The sequence below is a fragment of the Mustela putorius genome, unplaced genomic scaffold, assembly GCF_011764305.1.
Source record: "Mustela putorius furo isolate JIRA1106 unplaced genomic scaffold, ASM1176430v1.1 tig00000056_pilon_pilon_pilon, whole genome shotgun sequence".
NCBI lineage: Eukaryota > Metazoa > Chordata > Mammalia > Carnivora > Mustelidae > Mustela > Mustela putorius.
Genome location: NW_025421263.1, coordinates 1504168 through 1515378, shown reverse-complemented (window position 1 = coordinate 1515378; position 11211 = coordinate 1504168). Strand labels below are relative to the sequence as shown.

At 38.2% G+C, this 11211-nt stretch overlaps 1 protein-coding gene across 7 annotated transcripts in view; it reads left to right on the top strand.

The window, feature by feature from the left end:
* The first annotated feature begins 89 nt into the window (after positions 1–89).
* The window catches only part of PRKDC (protein kinase, DNA-activated, catalytic subunit), a 249288-nt gene continuing 238166 nt past the window's right edge, over positions 90–11211 (top strand). For 6 of the 7 annotated variants that reach the window (XR_006607272.1, XM_045081811.1, XM_045081746.1 and 3 more), the window contains exons 1-7: positions 90–304; positions 2222–2298; positions 2396–2488; positions 7254–7328; positions 8059–8167; positions 8714–8826; positions 8941–9040. Coding sequence is in view for 6 of the 7 variants with exons in the window: in XM_045081811.1 (XP_044937746.1) it covers positions 151–304; positions 2222–2298; positions 2396–2488; positions 7254–7328; positions 8059–8167; positions 8714–8826; positions 8941–9040 (721 nt within the window). In the remaining variant the exon portion in view is untranslated. Of the gene's footprint in view, positions 305–2221; positions 2299–2395; positions 2489–7253; positions 7329–8058; positions 8168–8713; positions 8827–8940; positions 9041–11211 lie in introns of those variants that run through there. The other variant, XM_045081834.1, reaches the window with a different exon arrangement.

Below are 11211 nucleotides of genomic sequence, written 5' to 3'. Positions count from 1 at the left end.
AGGGCCTCCCCGAAGTTTCCCGCCACTGCGAGCACCGCCCCTGCCCTGAGAACCCCGCCCCCTGAGAACCCGCGAGCCCCGCCTCCGAGCCCCACGGCATTTCGGGACCCGGACGGGGTGTGCTCACGCGCAGTGCTGGGTTTGGCCGTCATGGCTGACTCCGCGTCAGACGTGCGGGGCTCCCTACTGCAGCTACAGGGGTCTTTGTCTGTCGGGGACCGCTGCAGTGCGGCGACGGCCAGTTATCAGCTGATCCGGGGCCTGGGACAGGAGTGCGTGCTGAGCTCCGGCCCCGCGGTGCTGGGTGGGTACTGTCCCCGACGCGCTTGGAGGGTACCAATGCGCGTGCGCGTTTGGGGTTTCCGTGTTATGCTGGGGCCTAAGAGCCTAGGGTTTTCTCCTAGCGGGTTTATCGAACAGTGTTTTGAAAAAGAACAGTCGTTTGATTCTGGATTGTCGGAATTTCCGTGGTTGTGTATAAAAAGTGGTTTGTCATGCTACATGTTTTCTTAGCAGAGTAAAGATGCTTTAAAAGTAATGTTGGCGAAAAATTTGGCAATTTGGCAATCATTGCTATGCAAAGGAGGCAGAGGGAAAAGGAAAGTATTTTCTTTCACCTTTTTAGAAAGCGCCTAAATCCTCCAGTACCTTTTCCCGATTCTTAAACGTTTGCTGTTCCTACTTCTGAGAAGCATTGCAGAAATGTAACTTACAGCCCTGCAGTTCTTTTAACTTTTTTTAAGCAGTCCCTGAATGAGAATCTTTCGCTACTTTGTAGTAAAAGTGCCTCTTTTCAGCACTTTTAAAATATATCATTGCATGAAAACTTCTAGTGCTGTCTAGTATCTATATATATTGTCAAGGATATATTACTAATGGGGAAATAAATTAAAAAAAAACTAACATGTAAATGCCTTCTGGTCTCAAGGTTGTTTTGTTTTGTTTTTAGAGAGGGTGAGGGGCAGAGAAAGAGAATATCTCAAGTAGATTCCCTGCTGAGCTTGGAGCCCCAGTTCTGGTTCCATCTCACAGACCATAAAATCATGACCTCAGACAAAATTGAGTCCCATGCTTAACCGAGTGAGCGACCGAAGCGCCATTAGTCTCAGAGTTTCTAAGTTAGAATTCCTTTTTTGTTCCTTTAGTTAACTCGTTTATAAAGTAGCTCCAAGTTTATTCTGAATGTTTAGTATATGTTTTCCTAGGTGGAAGATTATAGAGGAATGTATTAGTTTTCTATTGCTGCAGTAACAAATACCACAAAGCGTAGTAGTTTAAAACAACATAGATTTAATAATCTTGCAATTCTGTAGTGAGAAGCCCAACAGGGGTCTCACCAAACTACAACCAAGGCTTCTGGCAGGTCACTTCACTTTCTAAAGGATCTCATGTAGAATCCATTTCCTTTTTCATTCAGGTTGGCAGAATTCTGTTCTTTGCAAATTATAGGACTAAAGTCCCTTTTCCTTCCTGATGTTCCCTGCCTGTAGGAGCCACCCACATTTCTTGAGTCATGACCCCTGTCTTCAAAGCCAGCAGCTATGAGTCTAGTAACTCCTATGCTTGAAATCTCTCTTCTCTCCTGTTCTCTTTACATTTTTCTTACTCTCTCCTCCACTGGTAAGGGCCCATGTGATTATATTGGACCCATGTATAATCCAGGATAATCCCCCCTTTTTCTTTCTTTCTTTTTTTTTTTTTTTTAAGATTTTATTTATTTATTTGCCAGACAGAGATCACAAGGAGGCAGAGAGGCAGGCGGAGAGAGAGGAGGAAGCAGGCTCCCCGCTGAGCAGAGAGCCCAATGCGGATGCAGGGCTCCATCCTAGGATCCTGGGATCATGACCTGAGCTGAAGGCAGAAGCTTTAAACCACTGAGCCACCCAGGCACCCCTGTCCCCCCCCCGCCTTTTTCTTAATCAACTGATTAGTAACCTTAATTCCATTTGCAGCCTTAATGTCCTTTTTCCATGTAAAGTTAGTGTATTTACAGGTATGATATTGGGATTTGGGCTCAGGTATCTTTGGGGCCATTATTCTGCCTGCGTCATCCCAGTGGAATATCATCTATAGTTTCCTGTTTTCCTTGTTTAAATGCAGAAGCCTTAAGTTAGTGTTTTATTGCTTAAAAGGCTGAATTGAGAAACATGCAGCCCATTTAGGGTGGGTTTATGGAGTGCTTCTTAGTAGCTCTCTAACTTTTTTTTTTTTTTTTGTCCAGCATTACAGACTTCCTTAATTTTTTCCAAAGATTTTGGTTTGCTTGTGTTTGTTCAGAAGTCACTTAGCATTGATGAAGTAAGTTGAAGATTTCGTTTTCCTTTTCTTGTACACTCCTTTATGTTGGAGTGACTCTTCTTGCCCATATTTACTGTGTTTATTTCTTTTGTTACAGTTTCGTGATTGTAGAGAAGAAGTCTTAAAATTTTTATGTATTTTCTTAGAAAAAATTGGCCAGAAGATCACACCTTATTCTCTAGAAATTAAGGTAAGGAGAAAAAAACGTATCTCATTATATACCGACATTGATTTTAACTTATGCTGTAACTTAAACTTGGGTTTATATTTTATTTCTCCTTTCTCATCAAGGAGTTTTATTTATTTGTGCTTGATTGTGGGCTAATAATGAAGTAGGTTGTTCTTTTCAGATTTAATAAAGTAAGGCCCTTGTCAAAAGCTACTTTGATAACTTTTTGCACATAGGATAAATAATGTCTTTTGTAAAAAGTCATAATAACTTGGGTTTTTTGAATTGTGGGGAAGTTTCAAAATACTAATAAACAATGTTAAAGAATTCTGCAGAATAAGATTCTTATTTCATGTCCTTCCTATGTGCCCTTTGGCAGCAGTTGGAAGTTTGCCTTTCTTGTGCCTCCTGTTCTCTTTCCATTTGTCTTCCCCAGGTGTCCTCATAATTTACTGTGGAACTAGTAATAATAATTTAAGTAGTTCTTTCTCAGACTTGTTTTGCTTTCAACAAGTGGCATAAATTAAGTTGTTTTTATTGGCCCCAAATTACTTGTAGTTCTTGGATACTAAGATTTGATGAAGAAGTATATATTCACTCTGGGGTAATTTATAAGAAGTTATTTTATTGATTACAATTAGCCTTAATGTATGATGTAATAATCATCCATCTTTTTTTAATAGATTTTAATTTTATCTTCTATTGATTTCTAGCCTTTCTGGTTTGGAATCCTAACACAGTTGAACGTTGAGCAACAGGGGGTTAGAGGCATTGACCTGCTGCATGCAGTTGAAAATCCATGTATTTGACTTGTGACTGCCCAGAAAGTTAACTGTCCGTAGCCTACTACTGACTGGAAGCTTTACTGATAAACATAAATAGTTGATTAGCATATGTCTTGTCTGTTCTGTGCATTATGGATTTTATTTTTATAGTTGGGTCAGCTAGAGAAGAAAATGTTATTCAGGAAATCATAGGAGAAAATATATTTACAGTACCTTACTGTATCGAAAAAAATCTGGGTATACGTGGATATAAGTAGACTTGTACAGTTCCAGCCTGTGCTGTTTAAGAGTCAACTATATTTTTAAAAATTGCTTCAACAGTAGGAGTAACCAGCATTTGTAGAGCGCTTCATATTTTACAAAGTTTTTTCATGATACAGTTTCTTTCTTAATTTTACTAAACCTCTTTGAGGTAGGTATTTTTAATCTTGCTAAGCTTAAAAATAAGACTTAGAGTGTATATGGACCACATCTTCCTTATCCATTCGTCCGTTGAAGGGCATCTTGGTTCTTTCCACAGTTTGGCGACCGTGGCCATTGCTGCTATAGACATAGGGGTACAGAGGGCCCTTCTTTTCACTACATCTGTATCTTTGGGGTAAATACCCAGTAGTGCAATTGCAGGGTCATAGGGAAGCTCTATTTTTTTTTTTTTAAAGATTTTATTTATTTACTTGAGAGAGAGACAGTGAGAGAGAGCATGAACGAGGAGAAGGTCAGAGAGAGAAGCAGACTCCCCATGGAGCTGGGAGTCCGATGCGGGACTCGATCCCCTGAGCCGAAGGCAGTCATCCAACCAACTGAGCCACCCAGGCATCCCGGGAAGCTCTATTTTTAATTTCTTGAGGAATCGCCACACTATTCTCCAAAGTGGCTGCACCAACTTGTATTCCCACCAACAGTGTAAGAGGGTTCCCCTTTCTCCACATCCCCTCCAACACATGTTGTTTCCTGTCTTGTTAATTTTGGCCATTCTAACTGGTGTAATGTGATATCTCAATGTGGTTTTAATTTGAATCTCCCTGATGACTAGTGATGATGAACATTTTTTCATGTGTGTGATAGCCATTTGTATGTCTTCACGGGAGAAGTGTCTGTTCATATCTTCTGCCCATTTTTTTTTTTAAAAGATATTTTATTTATTTATTTGATAGGCAGAGATTACAAGTAGGCAGAGAGGCAGGCAGAGAGAGAGGAGGAAGCAGGCTCTCCGCTGAGCAGAGAGCCCGATGTGGGGCTCGATCCCAGGAGCCTGGGATCATGACCCGAGCCGAAGGCAGAGGCCTTAACCCACTGAGCCACCCAGGCGCCCCAATTCTGCCCATTTTTTGATATGATCTCTTTTTGTGTGTTGAGTTTGAGAAGTTCTTTATAGATCCTGGATATCAACCTTTTGTCTGTACTGTCATTTGCAAATATCTTCTCCCATTCCGTGGGTCGCCTCTTTGTTTTCTTGACTATTTCCTTTGCTGTGCAGAAGCTTTTGATTTTGATGAAGTCCCAAAAGTTTATTTTCGCTTTTGTTTCCTTTGCCTTTGGAGACCTATCTTGAAAGAAGTTGCTGTGGCTGATATCAAAAAGATTACTGCCTATGTTCTCCTCTAGGATTCTGATGGATTCCTGTCTTTTATCCATTTTGAGTTTATCTTTGTGTACGGTGTAAGAGAATGGTCGAGTTTCATTCTTCTACATATAGCTGTCCAGTTTTCCCATTTATTGAAGACTGTCTTTTTTCCACTGTATATTTTTTCCTGTTTTGTCGAAGATTATTTGACCGTAGAGTTGAGGATCCATATCTGGGCTCTCTACTCTGTTCCACTGGTCTGTGTGTCTGTTTTTATGCCAGTACCATGCTATGTTCTCCTCTAGGATTCTGATGGATTCCTGTCTTTTATCCATTTTGAGTTTATCTTTGTGTACGGTGTAAGAGAATGGTCGAGTTTCATTCCTCTAAATATAGCTGTCCAGTTTTCCCAGCACCATTTATTGAAGAGACTGTCTTTTTTCCACTGTATATTTTTTCCTGTTTTGTCGAAGATTATTTGACCATAGAGTTGAGGGTCCATATCTGGGCTCTCTACTCTGTTCCACTGGTCTGTGTGTCTGTTTTTATGCCAGTACCATGCTGTCTTGGCGATCACAGCTTTGTAGTAAAGCTTGAAATCAGGTAACATGATGCCTCCAGTTTTATTTTTGTTTTTCAACATTTCCTTAGCGATTCGGGGTCTCTTCTGGTTCCATACAAATTTCTGGATTATTTGCTCCATGTATTTGAAAAATACCGGTGGAATTTTGATCGGAATGACATTAAAAGTATAGGTTGCTCTAGGCAGTATAGACATTTTAACAATGTTTATTCTTCTGATCCAAGAGCATGGAATGGTCTTCCATCTCTTTGTGTCTTCTTCAGTTTCTTTCATGAGTGTTCTGTAGTTCCTCGAGTACATGTCCTTTACCTCTTTGGTTAGGTTTATTCCCAAGTATCTTACAGTTCTTGGTGCTATAGTAAATGGAATTGATTCTCTAATTTCCCTTTCTGTGTTTTCATTGTTAGTGTATAAGAAGGCCACTGATTTCTGTACATTGACTTTGTATCCTGCCACGTTACTGAGTTGCTGTATGAGTTCTAGTAGTTTGGGGGTGGAGTCTTTTGGGTTTTCCATATAAAGAATCATGTCATCTGTGAAGAGAGAGAGTTTGACTTCTTCACTGCCAATTTGGATACCTTTTATTTCTCTTTGTTGTCTGATTGCTGTTGCTAGGACTTCTAATACTATATTGAACAAGAGTGGTGAGAGTGGGCGTCCTTGTCGTGTTCCTTATCTCAACGGGAAGGCTGCAAACCTTTTCCCATTGAGGATGATATTTGCTGTGGGTCTTTCATAGATAGATTTTTGTGAAGGTGAGGAATGTTCCCTCTATCCCTATACTTTGAAGCGTTTTAATCAGGAATGGATGCTGGATTTTGTCAAATGCTTTTTCTGCATCGATTGAGAGGAGGGGACTGGAAGAGATTATGCTGAGTGAAATAAGTCAAGCAGAGAGAGCCAATTATCATATGGTTTCACTTATTTGTGGAGCATAACAAATAGCATGGAGGACAAGGGGATTTAGAGAGGAGAAGGGAGTTGGGGGAAATTGGAAGGGGAGGTGAACCATGAGAGACTATGGACTCTGAAAAATAATCTGAGGGTTTTGAAGGTGCGGGGGGTAGGAGATTGGGGGAACCTGGTAGTGGGTATTAGAGAGGGCATGAATTGCATGGAACACTGTGTGTGGTGCAAAAATAATGAATACCGTTATGCTGCAAATAAATAAATAAACAAACAAACAAATAAATAAATAAAAAAAGACAGAAGTTAAGAAACTTCACCCAAAACTTGGAGCCAAGTGGCCTCTTTCTAGACTGAGCTATTCTGTGGAGTCCCAACCATTCTTCTTTGAATTGCTTTAGTTACCTTTTTAAATTTTTTCATGCTTGCTTTCTTGATATATGGCAACAAGTGCTATGGAAAGTATGCAAGGAGGCATAACTGTTTTGTTTTTAATCCTGCTCGGTGTCTCTTTACTTTGTGTTTTGTGATTATTATTGATATTATTATCGTAACATACTACATAAATATCTTCAGTAATTTTTAATCTGTGTTTATATACTCTAATATTATATTTTTCTTTTTAAATTTTTAAAAAATTTTAATTTATTTTTTAAATTTCTTTTCAGTGTTCCAGAATTCAGTGTTTATGCACCACACCCAGTGTTCCATGCAATATGTGCCTTTCATAATACCGACTATCAGGCTCACCCAGCCTCCTACCCCACCCCCCAAAACCCTCAGATTGTTTTTCAGAGTCTACAGTCTTAATATTATACTTTTAACAGCTGAATACTAAATTGTAGTAGGTTATATATAGGTATTGCTCCTCTCAGAGATGGATTTTTAGCTCTTGTGAAGAACTAAGATGTTACTGATGATTTTGGTATCTCTCCTTTTAAAACCTAGAATACTTGTACCATTGTTTACACAAAGGATAAAGCTGCTAAATGTAAAATCCCAGCCCTAGATCTTCTTATTAAGGTAATTTTATTATTTCTACGTACATGTATTTCTAATTAAGCATATAACTTAAAAAGCAGAAAATTAAGAGTTTTAAGTTATGTTTTGAGTGAGAGATGTTGGGAGGCTAAGCTTTAGTCACTCTGATATACAGACAAGATTTTCTGATCATCACCTGTTAATACCATGGTCTTTTGCTCTCAGTCTATTCTGGGTAGCAGAGGAAGGATTTTGAGTTGTGAGGGGAATTAAGAGGAACAATCATTACCCTGACTCTTAAAAACTAAGGCTTCTAAGAGTTGCCAAGATCCACATCATTGTGGCTTTGAGTTCTTTCGTAAACCATTCCATGAAAATGGGCCTGTCTGTATGTTGTGTTTAAGTGCTTCTTGGGTGTTCACGCTCACCTGTTTTATCTTTCAGATGCATCTCTTTTATTGCATCTTTATTTTAGAATTCATTTAGGTTTGTTATTCCTTAAGTGCCTCGGAGAGAATGGTTCTAGTCATATTATTGGTTTCTTGGGAAGGTAAACTTAAGTCTACAGCCACTTTCCTTTGGTATCACCTGTCTTCTACTACCTGCCTCAGCCTCCACCTCCCAAATAATCAGGCTAGATAGGAGTGACAAGAGGCCAAGGAAATCTCTTAGAGACACATGATTCTGGAGCTTTGTTGTATAGAAACAGTGCAGAAGAGGAAGCCTTGTCATTCTTTTCTTGTTTAGACAATGCTAGTTTGTATTATTTTAGTTACTTCGGATTTTAAGAAGTTCTAGACTCATGGATGAATTTAGAATTGGAGAGTTATTTAGCAAATTCTATGGAGAACTCGCATCGAAAACAAAAGTACAGGATACAGGTGAGATGCATTCAAATGTTATTTTTAAATATTTTAACAAATTGACTTTCAAAAATTAGTGTAAAACTTAATGTTTTTCTCTACTAAAGCATTTATATGTTTTACAGATGAATCCTTTTTGCTGAAAACAAACCCAAATGGAAATAGATAAAAACATGTGAATACTTCTGCAAGTTTAATCTTTATGAAATGATTTATTTTATTTTATTTTAAGTAGGCTTCACACCCAGTGTGAATCCATGACCCTGAGATTAAGAGTTGCTGGCTTTACTGACTGAGCCAGCCAGGTGCCCCATGAATTGATTTCTTTAAGTAGAAAGCTCACAAAAGAAAAGAAAAGAAAACTCACAACACATATCAAATGTTACTTAGTTTATGATAGTAGATTGGCATAAAATTTATCAGGAAAGATTCTGGTATATAAAACTAGATATTTTCTATGTCTTACTATGAAATTCCTTTTGAACTAAATATTCTCTAATTTTGTTCATACGTTTTTGTTTATTTAAATGTAATTTTTGGTCTTATCTAAAATTTATTTTTCAGTTTTGGAAAAAATATATGAGCTTCTGGGAGTATTAGGTGAAGTTCATCCTAGTGAAATGATAAATAATTCAGAAAAACTGTTCCGGGCTTTTCTGGGTGAACTTAAGATCCAGGTATGGCAAATTGTATGCTCCTGTGCTCCCAAAGATTTGCTTGTGTTTTTTGCCTTTAACGAGAGCTTCTTTAAAACTCTCTCTCTCTCTCTCTCTCTTTTTTTTTTTTTAAAGATGACATCAGCAATAAGAGAGCCCAAACTGCCTGTTCTGGCAGGGTGTCTGAAGGGCTTATCTTCACTCATGTGTAACTTCACCAAATCCATGGAAGAAGGTATTGTTTGACTTCAGTTGATTTTCTTCTTAGTTCAAAAACTGTAATTCTAGGGACGCCTGCCTGGGTGGCTTAGTGGGTTAAAGCCTCTGCTTTCGGCTCAAGTCGTGGTCCTAGAGTCCTAGCATGACCGGGAATTGACATTGGTAAATCTACCAACCTTATCCACATTTCACTAGTTTTATGTGCACACCTTTGCCTATATTTCATTCAATGCAGTTTTATCATGTACAGATTTGTGTATGAATGACCATAGTCAAGATACTGAACAGACCATCACCATAAGCCCTCCAGCTATCCTTTAATAGCCGCAGCCACCTTTCTTCCCCACCCATCCACCCCAGATCACTTCTTTTTTTTTTTTTTTTTTTTTTTTTTTTAAAGATTTTATTTATTTATTTGACAGAGAGAAATCACAAGTAGACGGAGAGGCAGGTAGAGAGAGAGGAAGGGAACTTCTTTTTGACTTGTGAGTGTGCTGCTAGAAAGTGCAAATATCTGTTGGAGTTCCTGCTTTTGTATTTTGAGGGATATACCCAGAAGTGGAGTCATTGGGTTATATGCTAATTCTGTGTTTAAATTTTTGCCATGTTGTTTTCCAGAGCAGCTAACAACAATTTTATATTCTCACCAACAATGTGTAAGGATTCCAGTTACTCCATATTCTTGCCAGTACTTGATATTTTCTTGTTTTTGATAATAGCCATCATAATGGGTGTGAAGTCGTATATCATTGTGGTTTTCATTTCATTTTCCTTATGACTAGTGATGTTGAGTGGCTTTTCATGTGCTTATTGGCTATTTACATATTTTCTTTGGAGAAATGTAATTTAAGTTCTTTGCCCAATTTTTTAATGGGATCATTTGACTTTGTTTTGAATTGTAGGAGTTCTTTAGGTATTCAGATATCAATTCCTTACCAAATAAATGATGTGTGTTTTCTCTCATTTTATAGGTTGCCTTTATGTCCTTTGATGTGTAAAGGTTTTTTATTTTGATGAAGTCTATTTATCTATTTTTTCTTTTGTTGCCTGTGTTTTTGTCATGTCCATGAAATCATTGCCAAATCACTTTTGAATTGTTTATGTGCCTATGTAAAAACTTACTTGGGGTGTATATTTGAGTTTGTTCTATTTCTCAAGGTCTCTATTCTGTTCCATTGGTCTATGTATATATCCCTCTGCCAACAGCACACTATCTTTTTGACTATAATTAAACAATAAGCATTAATATCGAGTAAAGCCCTCCCATTTTATTCTTTTTCAAAAGAACTGCCTTTTTTTTTTTTTTTAAGATTTTATTCATTTATTTGTCAGAAAGAGAGCACGCACAAGCAGGGGGAGCGGCAGGCAGAAGGAGAAGCAGACTCCTAAGTAAGGAGCCTGATGTGGAACTCAGTCCCAGGACTCTGGGATCATGTCCTTAGCCAAAGGCAGACACTTCACTGACTGAACCACCCAGGTGTCCCCAAAAGAACTGCTGTTGAAATAATTTATTTACTTATTTTTAAAAAATATTTATTTATTTGGTAGAGAGAGCAAGAGAGAGGGAGCACATCCGGTGGGGGCAGGGGGGAAAGGAGAGGCAGAGGGAGAAGTGGACCACCCCTTGAGCAGGGAGCCTGACTGGGGCTCAATCCCAGGACCCCAGGATCATGACCTGAGCCAAAGGCAGAGGCTTTACTGACTGAGCCACCTAGGTGCCCCATGAAATCATTCAAGTGCTGTCGTTTTCCATGTATATTTTAGAATAAGTTTGTATCTACAAAACACTTTCCTTGAATTTTGATAGTCCGTGCATTACACCTGTATATTAATCAGGAGAGAACCGACATCTTTGCTATGCTAAATTATCCAATCCATAAACACAGTTTATCTCCATTTATTTAGGTTTATTTAGGTTGATTTATTTGTTCTTTGATTTCTTCCATCAACATTTTGTAATTCTTAGGATACAGATTCTTGTCTATGAATTTTAAAGTTTGTTTAATATGCTTTTCTTTATAGTTATAATGTTTCCTTGTAATATCTCAAAATTAAAGTTTTAGAGGATAGTCGAGCTAGGATGGCATTGTATGCATTATGAAATTCATTTCTTTTTAAAAAGCAATGAAAGCTTTTAACCCTAAAATATTCTTTAAATGGCGAAAAATTCTCTATTTGCTATTTCTT